Source organism: Salpingoeca rosetta (assembly GCF_000188695.1).
Source record: "Salpingoeca rosetta unplaced genomic scaffold supercont1.20, whole genome shotgun sequence".
NCBI lineage: Eukaryota > Choanoflagellata > Craspedida > Salpingoecidae > Salpingoeca > Salpingoeca rosetta.
Window position 1 is genome coordinate 1,090,462 of NW_004754914.1, and position 24,859 is coordinate 1,115,320.

The window sequence follows — 24,859 nt, forward strand, 5'->3', positions numbered from 1 at the left end:
ACACACACACACTGCAAGAGACACCTTCCCCAGCGAGGCGTTTACGCACCTGCTTCTCGATAATGGCCTTGCACATGTCGCGGTGCTTGTCAAGCTGCTCTGTTGCCTCCTTCCCCGCAGCGTCCAGCAGGGTCACCTGAGTCTCAACCTCTTTCATCCACCGCGTGAAGTCTGTCTGCTGCTCCTTCAACCGGCGCAGGTTCCGCTCAAGCGCCTTCACTGCACGCGAACCCGGGGCCAGGGGGGAGGGGTGCGGTGGTGGAGATGAAGAGAGATGGTGGAGGGGGTTATGGAGGGGCAGACGAGGTGAGTGTGAGTGTGAGTGTGTGTGTGTGTGTGTGTGTGTGTGTGTGTGTGTGTGTGTGTGTGTGTAATGGTGTGTTCGATTTACATAGGGTGTCGAGGGGTCCATGTGTATGTGTGTGAGTGTGGGTGTGCATGGAAGCGTATGTGTATACATCAAAACAGATTGTCATGCATGCAGTACATCAGGGTGCTTGTACACATTGTCTCACTTTCGAGGCGGTAAACGTCGTCGATGGGACAGCATTCGTGTCGCTGGTGCGTTTCAAAGAAGCAGCGCACACACAAACAGCACTCGCACTGCTTGCAGTACACCTACACCGCCAACAACAGCAACAGCAGCAACAGTGAGATGAGGTAGACATGCTGTGTGCGATCGTTACGGCACTCAAACGCCAGTGTCGACGGACAGAGCGGGATGGACGTGACTCGCGCCAACACGTGCATGCTGGCACACAGGCATTGGTGGGAACGCACTTTGACGAGTTCCTTGTGTTGTTCGCAGTGCTCAGCCATCATCTTCTCACGCACGAGCTCTGCAAGCTCTGGCTCCTCTTCCACGCTTTCCTCGGAGTTCTCGAGCCCATGACGCTGACAGTATTGGCCGTGGTGTGTGTGTGTGCGTGCGTGCGTGTGTGTGTGTGTGTGTGTGTGTGTGTGTGTGTGTGTGTGTGTGTGTGTGTGTGTGTGTGTGTGTGTGTGTGTGGAGGTTCAGGCGAAATGTGAGGAAGGGAAGAAGAACAGCGTCGATGCTTTGTGCGTGCGTGCGTGCGTGCGTGCGGTCTAGCATGGATGTGCAGGTTGACGTACTCACCACAGCTTCAATGACGATGGGATCCAGCCACGGCAGCTTGACAAGACTCTTTACGGTCAGCGTCCCACGGCAATATGGGCAAGCCTGAAGAGTCGCCAAGAGCAGAGGCGCGGGTGTGCGTCGTTGGTTGACGGTCAACACCGGGCTTGTGCTGGATGAGCAGTTTCCCACAACAAAGACCACGTATATACACACGCTCACACAATAGCAACAGAACACGAGCAGATGTGTATACCCCGCACGCACTCGCAAGGAAACGCAAACAAGCAAACGCAAACACAAGCAAACGCAAACGCACACGTCCATTGACCTGCTTGTTGCTGAGCCACGTCGAGAAGCAGGCTGCGCAGCCTTTGGCGCCGCAATGCGGGCACACCACAGCACCTTGCAAGGTGCCATGGCAGATGTGACACTGGAACTGCTTCAACAGATCCATGCTTGCTTGGGATAGCAAGCAAGCAAGTCAGTCAGCAAGTCAGCAAGAAGAAGCAAGCAAAGCTTCTTTGCTCGCCCTTGCCTGGCTTGCTGAAAATTGCATGGAGGTATTCGTCATTTCTCTACAACCACGATGGTGATGAACGTGCTGGCAAAGCGGGTGGTGGGTGCTGTGGTGCGGTGTGGGTGCTTGGCTGTGGAGCAGCAGCAGCAGCCATCGGCCACCACTGTCAAGATGGCGGCCGCAGGGGTCAACCGAGTTAGTGCAGCCGCATGGACAGCGTTGAGAGGAGTAGTTGGTGTGCAGATGCAGCAGAGGGCATGCCTGAGTCGCGCCACAACACAGTGCAACAAGGACAACACCAACAAGCCCAACAACACAAGCAGCAGCAGCAGCAGCTTCTCCACAGATTTCCTGGACGCCATGCTGCCCGATGCCAAAGGCCCAAACTTGGCAGACGCTGCCTCACACGCCCCAGTGCGACGTGTCATGTGAGCTGGACAGGCTGCGTTCCTGTGTTTGTTCTTGTGTTTGTTCTTGTGTGTTCTTGTGTATTGTGTGTGCTTCTTCTTGTGTGTTCTTGTGTATTGTGTGTACTTCTTCTTGTGCGCGTGTGTGTGTTCGTTTGTGCTTGTCTTGTACTTGCGTTTGCGTGCTTCGCGTCAATATGTGATATCGCAAGCCATCGATGATGTGGTGCTGATTGTGTTGTGCTGGCTTGCTTGTGTTCCTTCTAACACGCGTTGACAGGCGCAAAGGCCAAGCGGTATTTGACTCGAAGCTGGAGCGTGCGCTGGCAAGGATCAAGGTGTCCCACAACAACACCATTGTCACCATCACAACACTTGACGGTGAGTCGCGCACGCAATGCAATGCAATACAATGCATCTCGGCGTAATATCTTGGTTCCGGTCCAGCGCACGAGCTTGCCATGGCTTTTTGTTTGAATTATGTTGTTGGTCAGCCACGCACACACACACACACACACACACACACACACACACACACACACACACAACTAACGCTGTGCGTGTGCATGTTTGTTCTTCATCAGGCGATCCCATCGTCACCAAGTCAGCGGTACGTGCGTGTTGCGCTTTGTGAGTGCGTGTGCTTTTGGTTTATGTAGATTCTGCCTGATGCTTCATGCAACTCCTCACCGCTATTTCCACGTCACCGTTGGTGTGTGTCGATGCAGGGCATGTGCGGCTTCAAGGGGGCGCGCAAGAGCACCACATATGCAGCGCGGGTTGTTGCCCAGCAAGCTGGAGAGGTGCGTGCGCGTGCGTATGTGTGTTTGTGTGTGTATTGCTGCGTGTGTTTGTGTGTATATTGCTGCGTATGTGTGTATTTGCGTGCGGATGTGTGGTTGTGATTGAGTGAGTACGCGCGCATGCGTGTGCGTACATTGCATTGCTTGCGTGCGTTTTGTATGTGCATGCTCGTCGTGGCAAGCACTCACCATTGTGACCATCCTCATTGTTTCCACCCTTGCTGCTGCTGCTGCTGCTGCTGTCGTTGTTGTTTGGTTCTGGTTGCATGTGTGTAGGCTGCCGTGAACAAGGGTGTCATGACTGTTAGCGTTCTTGTCAAAGGCCTTGGCCCTGGTCGCGTGGTGAGTGCGTTGTGGGTTGTTTACATTTGTTTGCATTTGTGTGTGTGTGGGGGGGGGGTGTTCATTTGCGTGTGTGCGTGCGCTTGTGGGTGTGTGAGAGAATGTGTGTGGGTGTGTGTGGGAGTGTAGGTGTCCGTATGCACACACGACAACACACGAAAGCACACGAAAACACACGCACATGCACATGCAACCTCGCTGCTTGTGTCTCTTCACCATCAAGTGCGCTCACTCACCGTGCCGCGCTGCCTCTCGATCGCGCATGCCCATCGCCCACCCTGTGTGCTTAGAATGCGCTCAAGGGGCTTGTGGAGAGCAAGCTCATGATCGACCAAGTGGCAGACGTCACCCCGGTACGGCTTGATACATGCCTTGTCGCTGTTACTCTGTTGCTCTCCCAATTGCTCTGTTGCTCTCCCTGTTGCTCACACTTGTCACACTCACACACACACACTTAATCACACACACTCTCTCTCTCACACACTTAATCACTCACTCACCCACTCACTCACACACTTAATCACTCACTCACCCACTCACTCACTCGTACACACTTGTCACACTGCAAACAGGTTCCTCACAATGGCTGCCGCCCAAAGAAGGCCAGGCGATTGTAGTGTGGTGGATCGTGCGTTTGCGTGATTTCGTGCGCACCAGTAAAGATAACCTTGTGCGAAACATATATTGTACGCCAGCCTGTCTGTTCTGTTTTGTGTTTGTGGAGGAGGAGGAGAGAACACAACAAAACAACAACACTTCCTTGAGCTCTCCTTTCTCGTGCACACTGTGGTGAGTCTGCACGCATGCAGATGCGAGCTGGTGTTTGTTGGTGGTGGTATCGGTTGTTCCCGCGTGAGCGTGTGGGTGCAGGCCGTGAGACAACCGTGGCAAGGGCGCAGAGCGAGGAGAGGGGAACATTTCTGTGGGTGTGTTGTAATGGGTTACAAGAATAGATGAGGCATCGCCACACACACTGACTCACGTTCTTGTCGTCAGTCTGATCGTGTGTACATTGCGATGCTATGACATACATGACATGAATCATTCATCTTGTTTGCTTGTTTGGATGTGTCTTTGCATACATCTCACGTCACGGCTTTGTCCATTTCTCTCTCTCACACACACACACACACACACACACACACACACACACACACACACACACACACACACACACACACACACACACACACACACACACACACACACACGCACGCACGCACCACGCACTTTCTCTTGCACCATTTGCGCACACGCACCGACACAGACCCTCTTTTTGCGCCTTGTGACGTTCAACGTTGATCGACCCTTCAACACCATCCAACACAATGGGAGCTGGTCCATCTGCCCTTGTTGAGCACATCGGGTTTCAAGTCCCCGATTCTGCCACCGAGGTGCGTGCGCCTCGCGTGTGTCTGTCAGTCTGTCTGTGCAGAGACAAAGGTCGTGTGCATGCGTTCTCGTAGATACTTGCCGATGTCGGTCACCGCCCCCCCCCTCTTGTTTGTTGCGTGATCCAATCATGACAGAACTCGAGTGCTGTCATCCGCAACCGGCACTTCCCGAAGGAGCTCATCTCCGTGCCTTTCAAGGATGAGCCCGAGATTGACACGTGCTTCAAGATCTTCGCCAGGTGCGACACCATGGACCAATCGGCCGTGCATGTCCTTTGTCCTTTCGCAACACCAAATCACACGCTTGCGCATGTATGCGCACGCACATTCACACTTCACACACAAACACACACAAACACACACACACACAAACACACACATCTGCAGGGCGGTGGAGAAGTACGGCAACAATGACATGCTTGGCCACCGCACGATTGAGGCTGACGGCACGGCCGGCCCCTACCAGTTTGAGAGCTACGCCACCGTGAGCAAGCAGGTGGACCGCATTGGCGCCGGCCTTGCCAAGCTCGGCTACGGCGAGGGCAAGACAATTGGCATCTTCGGCATCAACTCTGCCGCGTGGATCAAGTCGCTTCTGGGCTCATGGCGCCAGGGCTGCGTGTGCGTGCCGCTGTATGACACGCTTGGCGCGGAGTCCACCAAGTTCATTCTCAAGGACGCAGACGTGACCACGGTGTTCTGCGCGCACGCCAAACTGGCGCAGGTGCTTGACGTTGCCCAGGACTGCGGCATCACCACCATTGTCCAGTTTGAGCCTGTCTCCGATGACGACAAGGCAAAGGTGTGCACGGGGTCTTGTCTTGTCGTTTTGTGTGTGTGTGTGTGTGTGTGTGTGTGTGTGTGTGTGTGTGTGTGTGTGTGTGTGTGTGTGTGCAGCTTGCCGTGTTCCCGTGCATAATGTTCCGGTAACATCACTGCTTGTGCACAACCCTGCACACGTGCAACTCACTCACGCACCACCACCATGGACCGCCCACGTGAACCGCCCACGCGAACCACCACGACCAGGCGCCCGAGGGCCTGACACTGATGTCGCTCGATGAGTTTATGGACTCTGGCGATGCGGACGCCGCCGCCACGCCCTGCGCCAAGGACGGCCTCGCATGTACGCCCGCCAATGCTGCTGTTGATTTTGATGGTGGTGTTGTGGTGTAGTGTTGCTGATCCATCTCGCGTATGCCTTGTTTTGAGGATCATCTTTTGGTCCCTGCAATGTGCTGGCTGCCAAGATTGGCTGCCTTTCCTGTTTCTGTCACGACACACACACACACACACACACACACACACACACACACACACACACACACACGTGTGTGCCATCCACTCCTACGCCGTACCTTCAACTCACACTTCGTTTCCCCTTCCCCTCGGTCACGCTCCCCACTTCACACATCACACACTCCCCGGCTGGTCTCCGCCGCATCAGACATCATGTACACCTCTGGCACGACGGGCAACCCCAAGGGCGTGCGCCTGTCCCACGGCAACGTGACTGCCTCTGTTGCCGGCCTTATCGGCATGGGTATTGAGATTCTCCAGACGGACGTCTACCTCAGGTCCCACTCGCTGTCTTGCCCCTTTGTTTACCTGTCTTGACTCTTTGTGCCATCCATGTGTCACTGTGTGTCTGCGCCACCCTCACAACACATCTGACCGCCCTTTAATTGTGCTGACATTCACACCCATCCCTCGTGCACTCACACGCGTGCCCACTCGCTCCTCGCTCCCATTGCGTGCGCCCCTCCAATTCAGCTACCTGCCGCTTGCGCACATCTTCGAGACGGTGATGCAGATCCTTGGGCTGTGCTCGGGCGCCGCTGTCGGCTTCTACCAGGGCAACATCCGCCTCATCATGGACGACATCCAGGCCCTTCGCCCAACCGTCTTTGCCGGCGTGCCACGCGTCTACTCCCGCTTCTACGACAAGGTGTTGTGGCGTAGTGCTGAATGTGTGTGTGTGTGTGTGTGCACTGGGTGTGTGTGTGTGTGCACTGGCTGTGTCAAGGATGAGCGCATTTTGTGTGTATGCGTGTGTGTGTTTGTGTGTGTTTGTGCTTTGCCGTTTTACCGTTTTACCGGCTGCGTGCTCATGTGCGGCCGGGTGGTGTGGTTGGTGCTGCGCAGGTGATGCAAACGATTGAGGCGTCGAGCTGGGTGAAGAAGACCATGTTCAACACGGCCTTTGAGAACCAGCTGGACAACGTGCGCAAGGGCACACGCAACGCCTTCTGGGACAACCTCGTCTTCAACAAGACAAAGGCCCATCTTGGAGGTGCGCGGCAGCTGCGCACAGTGAACGGGTGCACGGTGTGGTTGTTGTTGTTGTTGTTGTTGCAAGTTGTTGCTGCAAGTTGTTGTCGTGGAAGCTGAGGTGGATCGCTGAAAACACACTTGTGGGTGGATGATTTAGGGCGTGCATGGCGCGCGCTTCTTCCCCCGTCAGCACTCATGTGCACAGCACACACGCGCGCGCGTACGCACACACACACATACACACACACATACACACACACACACACAATGATCTGTAGGCCGTGTGCGCCTGATGGCCTCTGGGGCTGCGCCGCTGCCCGCGCACATCATGGACTTCCTCAAGGTTGTCTTCTGCTGCGAGGTGCATCAGGGTTACGGCATGACGGAGAACGCTGCCGCCGCCGTCATCACCCCTGGCGGGTACACGCGCGCAGGCACCATTGGCGAGCCCGTCCCCTGCTGCGAGATTAAGCTTGAGGACGTGCCGGAGCTCGAGTACACCTCCAGTGGTGCGTCGCCCATGACGATGTTGTTGTTTTTGTTTTGGCTTTTGTTATTGTTCTTGTTCTTGTTCTTGTTCATCGTGACTAACGCCGAGGCGCTTTATGTCCCGCCCCCCCCCCGTGCACGCGCATGCCACCTTGTCATGCCGTGTGTGTTGTGCCACCATCCTGCAGACAAGCCGTTCCCCCGCGGTGAGATCTGCATCCGCGGGCACAATGTGTTCCACGGCTACCACAACCTCCCCGACAAGACAGCCGAGACGCTCGTCGACGGCTGGCTCCACACCGGCGACATTGGCCAGGTGCCGGCACCATCATTTGTCTGTGTGTATGTGTGTGTGTGTGCGCGCGTGCGCCTGTCTATCTGTCTGTGTGCAGCAGCTGTTTGCCTCCATCGCGGTGTCATCGCTTTCATACGGTCCATCTCATCCCCAACTCCCCAACCCCCAACTCCTGGCCATGTTTGCAGGTGCTTGAGGACGGCTCGCTGCAGATTATCGACCGCAAGAAGAACATCTTTAAGCTCGCACAGGGCGAATACGTCGCGGCCGAAGGTGACAACAGCATGCACACGCAGCCGGCTCGGTTGTTCCAGCCCTTGAGTCATGGTGTCGCAATAGGTTCTCTTCATCCCTTGTTGCTTCATTCCTGAGCGACCAACCCTCACCCTGACACTCTGTTTGTATGTGTGTGTGTGTGTGTGTGTGTGCAGAGCTTGAGATGGTGTTCCACCGCAGCAAGTACATCAACCAGATCTTCGTGTACGGCGACAGCACGCAGTCCACGCTCGTGGCCATTGTTGTGCCGGACGTGGAGACGGTCGGTCCCTGGATGAGCGAGCAGGGCATTGAGGGCGACTTTAACGTCGCTGCCAAGGACCCAAAGGTACGTTCTTGTGGGTCTGTGGGTCTGTGCCTGTGTGTGCGTGTGTGTGTGTGTGCGTGTGCGTGTGCGTGTGCATGTGTGTAAGCTGCTCAAGTGCATTGTTTCCCGCGTCCTGTTGCCTGATCACCGCGTGTGCACTGCTCGTGTTCGGCGGTGCAGGTGCGCGATCTACTTCTTGCGGAGATCAAGAAGGAGGGCGCAAACGCAAAGCTCGCCGGGTTCAAGGTCCCCAAGGCCATCTTCGTCGAGGTGCGTGCATGTGTGTGTGTGTGTGCGCGCGCGCGTGCATGTGTGTGTGTATGGCATGTTGGCGACGTGCTCATAATGGTTGATGTGTGAGGTCAAACCCATTGTCATCATCATCATCATCATCATCGTGCTGTTGCTCACATAACCCACCGCTTGTCTTCACCCTGGCGTTCGTCTTGTGCAGTCTGACGTGAACGAGCTGAACCAGGGCTTCACCATCGAGAACGGGTGCATGACGCCTTCCTTCAAGCTCCGCCGCCCACAGCTCAAGGCCCGCTACAAGGCAGAGGTACGCCGCTGATGTGCTCGCCTACGCACGTGTGCTCGCCTTTGCAGGCGTGCGTCTGGATTGGCCATGTTGCAAAGACGATGCTTTTTTTTCCTTCACGCATACACGTCACACACGTATACACACACACACATAACACACATTACCACCACCACAGATTGACAAGATGTACAGCCAGCAGTAAGGCGCCCTGAATCGTCGGCCCGCTCGTCGTTGCTCTTAAAGGTCCAGGCCTCCCTCCCTTCTCCTTCTCCTCCTCCTCCTCCTTCTTCTCCTCCTCCTCCTCCTCCCGCTGCTGCGGCTACTGCTGCACCGTCTGTCCCTACCGCTTTCGCTTTTCCCTTCGTGCCCTTACCTTCGTCGCCTTACTGTTGTTTGTGCTTTCTCTTCTGCTTTCCTCACCTGTTGCTGACGTGGGCGCCCTGCGTACGTGCGTGCGCATGTGGGTCCATGCCCAAGATATGAGAAGTCCAAGCAGCCGTCTGTGTTTTCGTCTGTCTGTCTGTCTGTCACCACTGTCTGTTTATCTGTCAGTGCAATTGTTGTCCTGTTGACCAATGATACCCGCACCACGCATTCGCACGATCAAGCGCAAGGGCACACAGATGTGTGTGTGTGTGTGTGTGTGTGTGTGTGTGTGTGTGTGTGTGTGTGTGTGTGTGTGTGTGTGTGTGGAGCCTTGAGGCATGGATGACGGGAGAAAAGCAACATGCCAGCAAAACAACAACAACAACAACAACAACAACAACAACAACAACAACGCATCAAAATCACTGCCACACCCACAACAACAACAAACAAACAAACAACAGCGATGAGCCGGCGCAACAGCAAGAGCGCCCGCAAAGGGTCCAGGGGCAGCAAGGGGGAGGAGACGCCTCAAGCGCCGCCAGAGTTCCACGACTTCAACGATGCCTTCAGCAAGCTCGACGTGGCCCAGCAGGTGCGCGCAGGGAGGAGGCAGAGTTAGCAATCGTGCGAGGGGTGTCGTGGGTGTGTTGGTCTCTGGGCGTTGTTCAAACGCACGCACGTCCACAAAGGTGTTTTGTTTGGGCACCTGGGGTCAGCTGGACTGGTGTCTGCCTCCTTCCCCCCTCCCCCTCGAGCCTCATCCCTTCTTCTCGCTCATGCACACGCTTCAAGCACGGCAAACCTGTCCTTTGTTGTCCTCCGTCTGACTGACTGACTGTGCCCTCGTCAATGCACGCTTGCGATACACCCCACATACGATCCCGTGCCACAGGCGTCCTTCCTTGACATGTTCCAAGCAGGAGAAATGACGGCAGAGGAGGCTCGTCTTCAGATTCAAGAGGTGTGGTTGGTGTGTGTGTGTGTCTGTCTGTCTGTCTGTCTGTCTGTCTGTCTGTCTGTCTGTCTGTCTGTCTGTCTGTCTGTCTGTCTGTCTGTCTGTCTGTCTGTCTGTGTCTGTGTCTTCGTGTGTGTGTCACGTCTACTCCCCAACCTCACCCTACTCCCCAACCTCACCCTACTCCTCAACCTCACCTCCGTCTTTGAAAGATGAGCGAGCATGCACACATTGTCAAGTACCTGGGCAGCGTTCCTGTTGCAGCTGCAAAGCTGACCGCAACCATGTGGGATCTCTTTGGAAAAGAGGTCATCTCCACGGCAGGGCCGCGTCTCAAGGCCCTCAAGCTCAAGCCCGTCGAAGCCATGATCACCATCTCTGCCAGTGGCATCAGGGTGTGTGTGTGTGTGTGTGTGTGTGTGTGTGTGTGTGTGTGTGTGTGTGTGTGTGTGTGTGTGTGTGTGTGTGAAAGGAGGAAAGCTAATCGCGTGGCGTTTGCTGCGTTTGCTTTGCGGCTGACGCGTCACGGCCCTCCGTACCTCTGTGACACTCTCCATAGGTCATCAACACGGCGACGCAGGAAGTGATTGAGAACGAGCCCATGGAGCAAGTGGTGTACAGTGCTGTTGATGCGAGCGACAAGAAGCGGGTTGCCGTCCTCTCGCACTACTCCAAGCTCGGCCTCATCTACTGCCACGTCTTCTCCACCAAGGACAAGGTTCTGTGCGTGCGTGCGTGTGCGTGAGAGAGTGTGTGTGTGAGTGTGTGAGTGATGTGTGAGTGTGTGTGCGAGTGTGTGTGAGTGAGTGTGAGTGAGTGTGTGTGTGAATGTATATATACATATATATGTATGTATGTGTGTGTGTGTGTGAATGTATATGTGTTTCGGAGAACGTGCAATCAACCGACTCAACCTCCCGATACACACACGCACACATACACACATACGCACAGGTGTGCCAGGAGATTGCCGGCGCTGTGCAGCGGCTGGTGCAGGCGAAACCCGTTGACGAGGTGTCGGAGGCGGACAGGCACGAGAAGGCGACAGGCGCGACACTCGGCATCTTCGAGACAGACTATGTGGGGTCTGCCACCAAGCCGCGCAACGAGCACACCTCGGTAAGTCGGGGAGCGGCGGTGTTTGATGCCATGGAGGAGGGATGTATGCGCATGATGTGAGTCGATGATGTCGAGATGGTGGCAGTGGTTGGCGACTTTGGCGTCGATCAACTCTTGTTGTCGCTGCCTCATTCTTCTCGCACCACTTTGGGCATGGTCTGCTGCGCTGTCGCCGCGCACACAAAGAATGAGGAGTTTGTTGGGCAGGTGGTGGAGGACTTGCGAGCGGCCATGAAGGAGAAGAAGAAGAAAGAGAAGAAAAAGAAGCTGCCTGCCAATGCTGATCGCGTGGTCATGGTCATCTCTTCAGAGGGTATCAGGTAACAACCCCCCTGCGTTTGTGTTTGTGTGTGTGTGTGTGTGTGTGTGTGTGTGTGTGTGTGTGTGTGTGTGTGTGTGTGTGTGTGTGTGTGTGTGTGTTTGTGTGTGTCTGTTTGTGTGTGTCTGTTTGTGTGTGTGTGTGTGTGTGTGTGTCTGTTTGTTTGTGTATGTGTGTGTGCGACACCACCTTCGATTTGTGGTACCACACTCTCTTTGTTGTTGTGACTGCCGGCATTGCGTCGCATCTACGGTGTAGGTCATGCGATCACTCGTCATTCTGACGCGTCTTCCTCGTGCAAACCGCTGCCCAGGATTGTGGATGCACTCAGCCGCGAAGTCATCACTTCCATCTACATCACTGTACGCACATGCACGCGCACGCACGCAAGCACACACATGCATACACACACGTGTACATACACACATGTGCTACAGTGGTATGCAATCAGCCACAACATGCCAGAGGCACCGCTGCGTGTTGTATCCATGCCGTCCAGCCCTCATATCGCTGCTGCACACACACCATGTCCTTCTTCTCCTCCCCCCGTGCCTGCATGCTGACAGAAAATCAGCTATGTGACCAAGGTGATGGTGAAGAAGGACCGGTACTTTGCCATCATCTTCAAGGTATCGTGTGGTCACGGCTGTTTGTTGCCTGCAGGCACGTGAATCCTTCCTTAGCCGCCACTGCCGGCGTATTTGTCGTCGGCCCACTGCATCGACTACTTGCCGCCGTTGGCGATGTCACACACCTTCAGCCTCCACTTGGGCTCCTAACCCCCATGGACATGGCTGTCTTCACCATCGACATAGGACGGGCGGCTGAACAAGAAGACTTGTCAGCTCTTCCAGTGTCTGGACGATGAGGTGACGATTGCAGCTGTGTTGGTGTGAATGTGCAGATGGGACACAAGTGGTTGATTGTGTTGTTGATGTTTTTTGTGTCTTCTTTCGTCTCACCCTCATAGCAACCTCATCGTGTGTGCTCGCCATTGACAACATTGTGCTCCACATCCTGGTTATGCCCTCTCTTCCTCTTTTTCAGGCGCAACAAATCTGCAACACTGTGAAGGAGGCATTCAAGGTATGCATCCTGTGCTTGAATGTGAGAGTGTGTAAGCGAACCAGAGCACATACGCACGTTGGCACACACGCACGTGTTCACACGTCAGTGCTGTTGATGCGTCGCTCCCACTACCACGCCTACCCTTCGCTGTTGACCCGTTCCACCTCACCCCAACATGAACCACGCACGCACGTGGGCAGGTTGCCAAGGAGGACGTGAAGGCGCGAGAAGGAAACCCCTTCATGCCCATGTCATCTCTCACAGAGCCCGTCAAGGTCTGTGTAACTGCTGTGGTGTGGGCTGATGCATGTGGGCTGTGCGCCGGCTGAGCCTGCGCTGGCGCCGGCATTTAGGCCTTGCCCTTGCCCTTCTCTCACCTTGAGAATACACACACACACCTACACACGTACACACACACGTACACCTACACACGTACACACACACACACCTACACACATACACATACGCGCGCGCGCACACGCGAACACCTGCTTCAGGGCGCGTTGGCGGAGTGCCAGGTGCCGCGCCGCAGCCTCAACGCCATACGCCCGCTCGGTGCCGGGCAGTTTGGGGAGGTGTTCCTTGCATTGGAAGCGACTGACGGTGGTGATGGGCAGGAGGGCGTGAAGCGGGCAGTGAAGATGCTGCGAGGGGCGGCCACCACCGCGGACAAGGCGGAGTTTATGGGCGAGGCAGCCGTCATGAACATCATGCGACACCAGAACATCGTACGAGTTTGTGGGGCACGTGTGTTGGGGTGGGAGATGCCCGTGTGTTTTCAATCGTTCTTCTACCTCGCTTTGCCTTTTGCGACCATGCCATGCGTCCCTGCACACACATACACACACACACACACACACACACACACACACACACACACACACACACAAACAACGTGTCAGGTTGCGCTGGCCGGCATCTGTGCACAGCATCGGCCCTGGCTGGTCGTGCTTGAGTTCTGCCCCCACGGCGATCTGCATGGTGCGCTGCGTGCTCTTCGCGAACGCCGTCTCGCCCTCTCCATTGGCGAACAGCTGCGCATTGCAGAGAACATCGCCGCAGGCCTCGAGTTTGTCGCATCAAAGGTGTGTACGTGTGCTTTTGTGTGTGTGTGTGTGTGTGTGTGTGTGTGTGTGTGTGTGTGTGTGTGTGTGTGTGTGTGTGTTTGCTTTTGTGTGTGAGTTCTGTGTGTGTGTATGTTTGCTGCATTAACAATTCCTAACACCGCACCCCTTCACGTGTCTCTCATCTGTCCCCCACCAGCGATATGTCCATCTCGATGTTGCCGCCCGCAACTGCCTCATTGGTGCTGATGGAACCATCAAAGTCGCCGATTTCGGTGCGTGTGTGTGTGTGTGTGTGCTGTGCGTTTGTTTGCGTGTATGCACGTGTATTTGCGTGCATGTGCGTGCATGTGCGTGTATGTGTGTGTGTGTCACTTATGTGTGTACGTCTGTCTTGTCTGTCTGTCTGGTACATGTCCTGTTTACACGGCTACAATTGCACCCACACCTCACGCTTCCTCCCCCCCCCCGGCTCTAACCCACCCGCTACCCATCAGGCCTGGCCAAACCCTACGACGCCGGCAAGCCGTACTTCCGCCTGCGCCGCACTCTCAAGCTCTCCATTCGCTGGATTGCTGTCGAGGCTCTCCAGCCCCCGCCCAAGCGCCTCTCTGGTCAGCAGGCTTTTTGTTTGTTGTGTGTGTGTGTCTGAGTGTGTGTCTGTCTGTGTGTCTGTGTGTCTATGTCTGTGTGCGTGTGTGTGTGTGTGTCTGTGTGTGTGTGTGTGTGTGTGTGTGACCTTTGAAGCTTGTTTTTTTTTTGTGTTGTCGTGTGCTTTGTATTTCTGCAATGCAGCTTGATGTGTAAGTGACGTGTTTGCTCATCCGTGCCAAACATGCTGCCTTGTCATTCCCCCGCCCCCAAATCCCTGCGTGCCTTCACGATGTAGAATTTAGTGACGTGTGGGCCTTTGGCGTTACCATGTGGGAGATTGCCACGTACGTTCGCGGAACACGCGTGCTTGTGCTTGTGCTGACGCCTCTACCTCGCAGTGCTGCCATTCGTCGACCGCTCATCGCACACATATTTATAAGCACGCTCTCTAAACACACTTGTCTTCCTCTCATCCACACACACACACACATACACCGTGTCCGTCTGTGCATGTGCGCCATCCAGGTACGGGCGCATGCCATACCACACGTATCGCCTGCATGAGCTGCAGCGGCTGCTGTTGGAGGGACTGCGCCTTGAACAACCCCAGGGCACCCCACACGAAGTCTTCGCCGTCATGCAGAGGTTGGTTGACGTGGTGCTCGGAGCCCTCGGGAGGGTGTTGGTTGTGCCCTTTCCTTGCCTCGATCGAGACGGTGTGCGTGTTTGAGAGTGTGTGTTGCCTTGTCCCACGGTTGCATTGCCTTGTCGCACACTGGCATGTACACATTCTCAAGCACCCACACACGCTTGTGTATGTGTGTGTGTGTGTGTGTGTGTGTGTGTGTGTGTGTGTGTGTGTGTGTGTGTGTCACGCTTTCATCTGTTGCGCAGCTGCTGGCGCCGGTCACCAGGCAACCGTCCCAACTTCAGCCGTGAGTGGCGCCCGCAATCCCATGCATAATGTATTCCACCAATGCACCGTTCGCTCGTGTTTGGAGCAGTGCAGTGTCGACCGCTCAAGTCACCTGTGGTGTCCTCGTTGCCCATCTCACGTGTTGCCAGGTCTTCGCCAAAGGCTGATGGACTTGCAGATGGTGCACGAGCCCGTGGCGAACATTGCCACCATCCTCTCACAGGTGTGTACGCGTGTGTATGTATGTGTGTGTCTGTGCTTGGTGCTGAGGTATGTGCGTGTGTGTGTGCGTGTGTGTGTGTGTCGCTGCGGTGGACTGCTGACATGTGCACACTACTGACACATGCGCGCTGCCGACACACGTACACGTCGTCCTTTCCCTTGCAGGGTGCGGAGGATGGAGGCGACAAGCAGGAAGGGTTTGGCGACTTGGATGACTTGCTGAAGCAGTACGATTTCCCCCAGGCCGATATTCCACGATAAACGCGCATGCGGGTCTACATGACACATGGCATGACTTGACATGCTACACAATGCCACAGGCACAACCAAGCAAACACACACACACACACACATACACACACACACGCCTTTGCGCGCGGTGAACATCCTGGTGTTGCTTCTCTGTGCTCTTTTGCTGTCTGTACAAACAAGACCGTAAACACTGTCAACACGATCCTCGTAATTGTCAAAATGTCCCTCTCCCCCCTCGGTATTGCTCAAAGGCGTGTTCCAATCTTCATGACTGATGGCTCAGCTCGTCTTGTGAGCGTCAGGGTGGTGGTGCCACGCCGTACCAGCCATGTTGTTGGTCTGCGTGCAAAATGATGGCGAAAATTGTGGCTATTCTTTGGCGAATGGTCACGGAAGTCATCCATCAAATCCGCTGTCGCCAAGACAAGAAGAACGGGCAGAGCAGAGACACCAGGCAAGTGGTGGTGTTCTTGCGCAGGGCTGACACTCAGATCGCCACAGATAACCAGTACCCAGCCAGACGCATACACGCTGCTCGCTCGCTCGTTTCCTACTGCCTGTTCCACGAACACGCTTTGCCACATCACGCTGTGGTGCAGTAGTGCAGGTTCCTTGTCACACTAGATCAACCAGGGTATGTAGGTTCATGAAACCGGCGTGCGCGCACGTGTGTGTGTGTGTGTGTGTGTGTGCGTGTGTGTGTGCGTGTGTGTGTGTGTGTGCGTGTGTGTGTGTGTGTGTGTGCGTGTGCGTGCACGTGTGTGTGTTTGTGTGTGTGTGTGTGTGTGTGTGTGTGTGTGTGTGTGTGTGTGTGTGTGTGTGTGTGTGTGTGTTCACGCGTGCATGTTTGCCAAGAATGCGTGAGCTTGAAGGCCGATCTTGTGGGAAGGTCTGCTCGTGTACTCACTGCGACATCCTATTCTTTACCCCTCCTCTCTCTTTCACACACACACACACACACACACACACGCACGCAGAGTAGCCGGCACGCGTTTACCTGTTCCGCGAGAGGGGTCCATCATCTACATCGATTCCTTCATTCATTCATTCATTCCCGCCAGTCAGTGCCGTCAAACAACGACGTCGCGTCATCGCGTTCAGGTCGGTGCACCGAATGGTGGCGAATACAGCACCACCCAAGCATTCAACACGCGCAACAACCACCACCGTTTTTTTTCCTTCTGCAACGCTGCACACAAACACTTCTGTGTCTTGTTCATGATGAATGATGTGGATGGATGGATGAAAACAAGGGGTGGATGACGATGATGATGATGATGATGAGGGATGGGTGATGTGTGTTCATGTGCTGAGTGTGCTGGTGTGTGCTGGTTGGGTGGATGTGACATTTGGGATGTGCTGGGATGTGCAGCGCCAAGCAAGCAAGCGTGTCACACGCGAGAGAGGCTTTCCGTTTGCTGAGATGGTGTTTGAATGCGCACGTCTCAATCACCACCAGCACACCGCACGCAAGCACGCACACATGCAACCGTGTCGTTTGTTGTGGTTGTGATTCTGATGTGCCCTTTGTGTGGGGGGGAGCAACCCTTACTCTCTACTTTGTGGTCAGCGTGCGTGGACCCTTGAGAACTCCCACCTCCACCTTCTCTGTCAGCATTGTTCATTTGTACACTTGCCCACCTCCCATTTCCTCATTCCACACGCACCTTACCATCTTCCATTGGCTCATCACCTGCTTTCCTACCATCGATACGCGCCCATAACACGGCGTGCGTGCCGTCATGTCTGTACCATCGCATGGCCCACAACAACAGCAGCCAACAGGGCGCAACGTGCCCAGCTACGTGTTTCACAACGAAAGAGCTGCAGAATTGAAGCACAAGATGGACCAGGTGCGTGAGACAGAGAACACCTGCACTCTCGTTTGCACGTGTGGTTTGTGTGTGTGTGTGTGTGTGTGTGTGTGTGTGTGTGTGTGTGTGTGTGTGTGTGTGTGTGTGTGTGTGTGTGTGAAAACTCGGTCACGTCGTCTCACCCTTTCCCCTCTCGTCCTCTTTCTCCTTCTCCCCCACTTTGACTCACACCGTCTTGTGCCCGTTTATCCCCGCCCGCGCCTCATCCCGGCTGGTGTTGAGCAGGTCGAACACGAATCCATCACATGGATTCAAAAGAAGTTCCTCTCCACTTATGAAGGTACGCATGTGTTTGTTTGTTTGTTTGTTTGTTTGTTTGTTTGTTTGTTTGTTTGTTTGTTTGTTTGTTTGTTTGTTTGTTTGTTTGTTTGTTTGTGCGTGCGTGCGTGTGTGTACGCAATGTTGGGCATGTCGATTCCCGCCCAAATGGCTGATGAGCGAAGACGGTCAGTCAATGCCACAACACTCACCGTCAAACATGCACGGTTGTTGTGCGTGTACCTTTCGCGTCTCTCAACCATGGGGGTGGTCCACAGCGCTGTCCAGCAAGATGCAGGCGCGGTACGACCCGCAAGATGTCGACCGCGTTCGCAACGACCCGGAGTATGTGGCCTCGTTTGTCCTGGCCAAGAGCATGCAGCGCTCCGAGGCGTTTGCCATGCTCGAGCGGTGCCTGCGGTGGCGCAAGCAGTTTGTGTCGACACTCAACCGCAGCATTGTGGACGACAGCGTGCTTGCCGCCAACGCGTTCTTCTTCCTGGGCCGGGACCGTGACGGCCGCCCCGTCGGCACGCTGCGCATGGCCCGCCACCAAAAGGGCGACTCGCACCGCCTCGCCTCCATGAAGGCGCTCACCATCTTGGTGATTGAGGAGCAGTTGCAGGCGCTGCGTGCCCGTGGAGAACCGGAGGAAATCACCATCGTTGTCGACATGGAGGGCTGCGGTAAGTGCCGGTGACACATGTGTGTGTGTGTGCGTGCGTTCGTGGATGTGTTCATGAATGTGTTCAAGTTTGTGTTCAAGTACTGTATGTGTGCGTGTGTCAATTATTTCGTCCGTCTTGTGTATCGGGTGCTCTTCTTCTTCTCCGAGCCAACCTGCCGCCGCCACCACCACCGCTGCAGGCCCTGCAAACATCGACGTGGAGTACTTCCGGTTTCTTGTTGATATCTTCCGCGATTTTTACCCCGGTGTGCTTGGGCTGATGCTGCTGCTGGAGAAACCATGGTTCACGAGTGGCCTCTGGGACCTCGTCAAGCACTGGCTCACAGAACTGGTTCGTGTTGTGTGTGTGCGTGTGTGTCATATGTGTATGTGTGTGTGCCTGTTGTGTGTGTGTGTCGTATGTGTATGTGTGTGTTGTGTGCGTGTGTTGTGTGCGTGTTGTGTGTATGGTTGCATGGTCCAATTCCCTGCAAGAGAGAGAGAGAGAGAGCGTTCGGTGAGGTTGTGAGCGCGCACTTCATTTGCATCTCACATGCAACGCGTCGCATCCACATCCACTGGTTCAGGAGCTGGAGGCATTTGCGCAGGTGAATGTGGAGGAACTGGACACGTACATTGACGTCAACAACCGCCTCGATAACCACAAGGGCCACCTGAAGCGTAAGCGGACACGTGCTTGTCTACACGAGCCAATGAAGGATTTGCAGAGCGAATGCTCGCGCGCATATGCATTCAATCCTCAACGCGCACGGACAAGACACACTTGATCGCGCACATTGATACAAGCAAACAGCCACACACACACACACACACACACACACACACACACACACACACACACACACACACACACACACACACACACATGTGATCACATGTACTCACCAACCCCATGCCATCCCACGCCACCCTCGCATTTGCACCACGTGCACGACCAGCGCCAGAGAGCCGGGCACCGCCACGCAGCCCGCTATCAAACGTGCAGGGACGCAGCACGCACGCTGACGAGCACTTTGGGTCGCCGAACGAAGCCAGTGAGTCCACACAAGGCTGTTTGTTGGACAAGCGGTGTCTACTTGCATTCGTGCGTGTGCGTGTATGCAGGTAACACAAGGAAGGTCAGGAATGTGCCATTTCTACCATGCTCATCTGATTCATGCTTTACAATACAGGCAAGACGCCAAGTCGCAAGCTTCCCTCCGCACCAGACACACCGCCCCCTCTCTTGCAGCTGCGTAAGTCCTTTATGTGTGTGTGTGTGTGTGTGTGTGTGTGTGTGTGTGTGTGTGTGTGTGTGTGTGTGGCCCTCTTAATTCTTAACGTGCACGTGCATAGCGATCATCCCTTTATTACATTCATCGCTCGCCAACTCACACACACATACAATGCACGCGCTCTGTCTCTTGAACCATGCAATGATGCCAATCCTTGCACAGGCTCAGAAAAGGGTGAGTTGTGTGTATAAGCCATTTGATATTGTTGGTCGTTTGTCTATGAGTGTGTACGTGTATGACGTTCTGCTGGTGCACCCGCCACTTGTTGTCGCCTTGTCCTCCCTGTCCCTTGCTGCTGCACCACCACCACGGCCACCACCACCACCACCACCACGTTTTTCTTCCTCTTCTCCCTTCCTCACTCGCTGTAGTCTCGGCACGCGCTCAAGCACGCCGGAGCTTCTCAAAGCAGAAGGTTGCTGAGTGGAGCAAAACACTCGCAAGTGAGTTGCATCGTGCTGAATCAATACTCGTCCCACAAGTGATTGCGGCATGTGTATGTGTGTGTGTAGTTGTTGGGTGCAGATATTCGAGTTTGGCACTTGTCTCCTTGGTCATGCTTGCGAACAACAACAACAACGCCAAACACCTCCTCACTCATAGTGACCCTTGCATCACCAAACACAACGCACACGCACGCACACACATACACACACCTACGCGGCTTCCCAGGCGGCCCGCCGTCGGAGATGTGGATGGATGTGGAGAGCGTTGCAACGATGGACGAGGTGGATGAGCTCGGCATGTACGACTTTGACAGCTTCCGTCTCTTCAAGCTCAACCCGGAATGGGAGGTGCGCTGGCCACGAGCGAGTGTGCAATGTTTGTGTGTGTGTGTGTGTGTGTGTGTGTGTGTGTGTGTGTGTGTGTGTGTGTGTGTGTGTGTGTGTGTGTGGGTGTGTGGGTGTGTGTGTGGGTGTGGGTGTATAATGTGTGATGTGTGTGTGTGTATAATGTGTGATGTGTGTGTGTGTATAATGTGTGATGTGTGTGTGTAATGTGTGTGTGTGTGTGTGTGTGTGTGTGTGTGTGTGTGGGTGTGTGTGTGTGTGTGGGTGTTTGGGTGGTTGCGCATGGGTGCCCGCTTGGCGTGTTGGAGAGAATTCGCATTTCTCTGAATTCGTGTCAGCTGTGACATCATGGAACCAATGCTGCAGACACACACGCACGCAAGTGGCATTTGTATGAGCGCTCTCTCACAACACACACGTATCCGTCTTTGGCAGATTGTGTTTTCGGGCAGTCTGGAGAAGGATGCTGTTGAGATGGTTGAGATCAGCAACACATGCGACAGCACCATCATCTATCGTGTGCGCACGACATCTTCCGACCGCTACCGCGTCAAGCCAAAGCTCACCGTCATCCCAACAGGTCAGCCCTTGCCATTGGTATAAAAGGTTGTGTGTGTGTGTGTGTGTGTGTGTGTGTGTGTGTGTGTGTGTGTGTGTGTGTGTGTGTGTGTGGAAGTTGTCCGAAATTGCACTTCCACGCGTCCTGTCTCACCTGCAGTTGGTCGCCCGCCGGGTTGCACACGCACACGAGCACGCGTGCAATATATTTGTTTCTTCACACACATCACACACATCACATGCACGCATCTGTGCATCATCGTCATCTATACACATGTGCACGCGTTCACACTGCACCCACGACCTTACACGATGCACGTGCAGGGGAGAGCATCACGGTGACCATCCACCGCAAGCCCGTGTCGGAGGAACAGCAGCAGCGACGGAAGGACGACAAGTTCAAGTTCATTGCCTGCAAGGTCCCGGCCGAGGTTGCCCCAACACTCGCCACCAGAGACGCCATGGAGAAGTGAGTAGTGTGGCACCCATCCCCAAACCAAGTTGTCACTTGCACTTCCTCCGCCACCCGCCACCCCCTCCCCCCCTTCACCCACACCCACACTTCTCATGGTCTGCCACACATTCAACCATACATCCCCTTACCTTTGACACCACTTATTCTCACCAACACCACCCATCACCACGACCACCGCTGCAATTTGTTGGCATCCCCAGGTTCTGGGGTACGGTTGATGCGGGCAACTTTTACGAGCAGATTCTGTCTGTGCGCAACGACACGTGGGGCCACATGAACGACACCAGTCTCAGCGGCAGCAAAGGCCTCAACATCAGCTCGACCGGCGCTGCTGCTGCTGGTGGTGGTATGTCCACGTCCACGCCACGGCAGGGTGTGGCACCGCGCACAGCAGCAACACCATCATCGTCAGCGGTAGGATCGCGCATGGGCACGCCTGCACGCAGTCCAAACGCAAGCGCAGTGTCGTCATCGTCATTCCGGTCCAAGTCCAACCAGTCGTCGCCGCGACCAGCAGCACCAACGGCACCAGCACCGGCACCAGCAGTAGCACAACAACAGCAACAGAAACAGCGGCAGCAGGAGCCCGCAATGAATGCCATTGAAGAAGCCGTTGATGAGGAGACTGATGAGCAGGCGAGCGCACCGGTCGATACAGACGCATCTACAGCACACAACGGTGCTGGAAACACGGGGGAGGACGAGGGCGCCGACGCCAGGGCCCGAGAAACTCAGGAGGAGGGGGCGGAGGAAGCAGACGAAGAAGAGGAAGAGGAGGAAGAAGAGGAAGAAGAGGAAGAAGAAGGGCTCGATTTCGAAGAGGAGCTTGATGGCGATGAAGACCCGGTGCCCACACCGCTGCGCAAGGGCGTCATTGCCCGGGAGACTGGCAGATCCGTCTCGTTTGCCCCGCAGGACGAAGGTGCGCGTCTTGTTGTTGTTTAAGTTGTTGTTTAAGTTGTTGTTTAAGTTGTTTAAGTTGTTGTTTAAGTTGTTTAAGTTGTTTTTGTTTTTAATTTGTTTTTGTTGTTTAAGTTGTTGTTTAAGTTGTTGTTGTTGTTGTTCTATGACAATTGCCACACCATTTACTACTGCCTACTCCTCCCCCTTTATCCTTTGACCAGCACCGCTCACCTTCACAACCAAAACACACAACGTACAACACGCCACATTCAACCCCCCCCCCTTCCTCACGTGCGAGTGCAGTTGCGTCCGAGGACACGTCACAATCGCGTATCGCTGACGAGCGCCGACGTCTTCAGGCGCAGATTCGACTGCAGCAGTTGCGGGCATCGCGTCCAGCCAACGTCTACAGCCTCTTCACCTCGGGCCACATTAACCTCAGCCACTTTCTCGTCGCAGCCACCATCGCCGTGGCGGTGTCGTACATTGTGGCGGCGGCGTTCTTCGACTCTGACATTATCATGATGCCAAACTCAAGCAAGCGGTACCGTGGCCTGGACCTGGACAAAGTGTTTGACATCAACGAGACCGAGACGGTGGACGGTAACGCCACACTGCTGGACCCGCTGTCCACCCCACTTACGTCCGAGACGCTCCACGATGCAAGTGCAGGTAGTGCATCCGACGGTGGTGTTGTTGGTGGTAGTGGTGGTCCCAGCACTGAGGGTGGGACGACAGGTGAAGAGGTACCAATAACCACGGCAACGAACTCCGGTTCAAGTTCTTCACCACCAACTCCGCCGCCCGTAACCGCCTACACCGCAACAATGGATGCGCCCGAACCACCTAGCGACACGTTCTCCCCGCCGCCTGTTGTGCAGCAGCCACAATATCAGCAGCAACATCAGCACGAGTATCAGCGTGACACAGCGCTTCCACCACCACGCACACAAGCACCACCACAACAACAGCAGCAGCAGCAGCAGTCACGTGGAATGCCATCTACGCGGCCAGATGACAGCCCTTCGCTCACGCAGAATGCGCAGCACCAACGCGAGCAGCAGCAGCAGCAGCAGTCAGCGCGGGCGGGTGGCGCTGATCGGCGAGGAGGAGGTGGTGGTGGTGGTCGGTGGAGCGATGATGGCACTGTGCTGCATGCAGCCCCGACAGCACGTGTGGATGCACAGCAGCGACGTGATGTGCCGAGCCAGGCAACGACGACGACCACGACCATTTCGTTTCCTGTGCACGGCCTTGATCCCGCTGTGTGGGAGGTGGCCAATTGGGCCAATGGCTCTCCGTACGCGTGTCCATTTGAAGGGACCAAAGTGTCCTCCGAGCCGCACCGCAACCTTGAGCTGAGCGTCGGTCCCTCTGCGCACACGCGCTATGCGTGCGGCGCTGGGGAGGTGCGCACGCAGGAGTTTTTGGGGTACGGCTGCTACCGGTCTGTGCTTCGACCCGGTCGCACCCCTGGCGTTGTTGCGTCGTTCCAGGCGTTTAGCGGCGCGCTGGACAACGGCGGGAACGGCGAGCACAACGAGATTAGTCTGCAGTTTCGTGGCGCAGACACGACGCGGCTGTATCTCATCATCTGGACCAACGGGCAGTTGGCTGCGCAGCACGTGGTGAACCTTGGCTTTGACGCCACGTACGAGTTCCACACATATGGGTTCCTGTGGACGGAGGATGGCGTGGATTTTGTTGTTGACGGGCGGCTGGTTTGGCGGCGGCCGAGCGCAGCGCGTGTTGGCAGTCAGCAGGTGCACACGCCATCTGCAGGGGACGCACAACTCAAGGCCATCCTCAACACGTGGGCCGTGGATGCCTCTGCAGAGAAGGTGGCTGGGCTGTATGAGGGCGGGGTTTCGCTTATGGAGGTGGCGGCTTTTTCCTACTCCACCAACCACGCCACGTGCGCCCGCATGCTCTAATAACGCAACATGTTTTCTTGCTTTTTGTTGTGTGTGTGTGTGTGTGTGTGTGTGTGTGTGTGTGTGTTTGTTATATGGAGACGATTGGGGTGAGTTGTGTCGCGTGCTTTCGACAACATGCATGCTTCTTTCACACCATACCACAACTCTCGCTCGTTGTCTCTTTTATTTGTTCAATTTGATTCAAGGAAACTACTCCTCAACAAACAAGAGATGGCTGTAAGCGTTGAACAGCGACACAAGACTCCAAATCACACAGACACAGACAAACACACAGACACAGACAAAGGCAAACACACACACACACAGATACAGACAAAGACACACAACACACACAAAGACACACACACACACACACAAAGACACACACACACACAGATACAGACAAAGACACACACACACACACAGATACAGACAAAGACACACACACACACACACACAAAGACACACACACACACACACACACACAAAGACACACACAC

At 55.1% G+C, this 24,859-nt stretch overlaps 5 protein-coding genes across 6 annotated transcripts in view; 4 read left to right on the top strand and 1 right to left on the bottom strand.

The window, feature by feature from the left end:
• Positions 1-1,649, bottom strand: part of PTSG_12627 (uncharacterized protein) — a gene marked incomplete at its 3' end in the record, with an annotated part of 3,439 nt that extends 1,790 nt beyond the window's left edge. The window contains exons 1-5 of the mRNA XM_004991464.1: positions 1,428-1,649; positions 1,118-1,201; positions 781-894; positions 516-618; positions 50-219 (exon numbers count right to left, since the gene is read on the bottom strand). Coding sequence (XP_004991521.1) covers positions 50-219; positions 516-618; positions 781-894; positions 1,118-1,201; positions 1,428-1,553 — 597 coding nt within the window. The 5' untranslated portion in view covers positions 1,554-1,649. The remainder of the gene's footprint in view (positions 1-49; positions 220-515; positions 619-780; positions 895-1,117; positions 1,202-1,427) is intronic.
• A 25-nt stretch (positions 1,650-1,674) lies between these two features.
• Positions 1,675-3,846, top strand: PTSG_12628 (30S ribosomal protein S11). Its single transcript, XM_004991465.1, has 7 exons — positions 1,675-2,044; positions 2,304-2,404; positions 2,608-2,633; positions 2,752-2,826; positions 3,103-3,168; positions 3,459-3,521; positions 3,741-3,846. Exons 1-7 carry the CDS (start codon positions 1,686-1,688, stop codon positions 3,783-3,785), a joined length of 735 nt encoding a protein of 244 aa, XP_004991522.1. The 5' UTR covers positions 1,675-1,685; the 3' UTR covers positions 3,786-3,846.
• Positions 3,830-9,351, top strand: PTSG_12629 (uncharacterized protein). Its single transcript, XM_004991466.1, has 15 exons — positions 3,830-3,957; positions 4,436-4,562; positions 4,698-4,801; positions 4,950-5,364; positions 5,592-5,688; positions 6,010-6,139; positions 6,336-6,510; positions 6,708-6,855; positions 7,115-7,345; positions 7,514-7,641; positions 7,809-7,893; positions 8,052-8,224; positions 8,384-8,473; positions 8,658-8,762; positions 8,920-9,351. Exons 2-15 carry the CDS (start codon positions 4,497-4,499, stop codon positions 8,944-8,946), a joined length of 1,974 nt encoding a protein of 657 aa, XP_004991523.1. The 5' UTR covers positions 3,830-3,957; positions 4,436-4,496; the 3' UTR covers positions 8,947-9,351.
• Positions 9,352-9,541: 190 nt separating this feature from the next.
• PTSG_07725 (TK/HMTK protein kinase) lies at positions 9,542-15,824 on the top strand. The gene is made up of 20 exons (XM_004991467.1): positions 9,542-9,705; positions 10,006-10,074; positions 10,281-10,463; positions 10,628-10,786; positions 11,023-11,187; positions 11,374-11,507; positions 11,820-11,868; positions 12,073-12,135; positions 12,322-12,375; positions 12,554-12,592; positions 12,775-12,849; positions 13,072-13,302; positions 13,477-13,659; positions 13,838-13,913; positions 14,136-14,252; positions 14,528-14,576; positions 14,758-14,877; positions 15,127-15,167; positions 15,298-15,371; positions 15,536-15,824. Exons 1-20 carry the CDS (start codon positions 9,577-9,579, stop codon positions 15,629-15,631), a joined length of 2,106 nt encoding a protein of 701 aa, XP_004991524.1. The 5' UTR covers positions 9,542-9,576; the 3' UTR covers positions 15,632-15,824.
• A 184-nt stretch (positions 15,825-16,008) lies between these two features.
• PTSG_07726 lies at positions 16,009-24,597 on the top strand. Of its 2 annotated transcripts, XM_004991468.1 has the most exons (16): positions 16,009-16,256; positions 16,605-16,723; positions 17,398-17,475; positions 17,722-17,776; positions 18,033-18,440; positions 18,622-18,773; positions 19,009-19,102; positions 19,381-19,476; positions 19,615-19,677; positions 19,879-19,890; positions 20,088-20,159; positions 20,389-20,510; positions 20,943-21,087; positions 21,390-21,534; positions 21,741-22,462; positions 22,747-24,597. In XM_004991468.1, exons 3-16 carry the CDS (start codon positions 17,467-17,469, stop codon positions 24,375-24,377), a joined length of 3,726 nt encoding a protein of 1,241 aa, XP_004991525.1. In that variant the 5' UTR covers positions 16,009-16,256; positions 16,605-16,723; positions 17,398-17,466; the 3' UTR covers positions 24,378-24,597. The 2 variants fall into 2 exon arrangements, with proteins under 2 accessions (XP_004991525.1, XP_004991526.1); XM_004991469.1 differs by lacking the exons at positions 16,009-16,256; positions 16,605-16,723 and having other exon boundaries at positions 16,792-17,475.
• Positions 24,598-24,859: the final 262 nt, after the last annotated feature.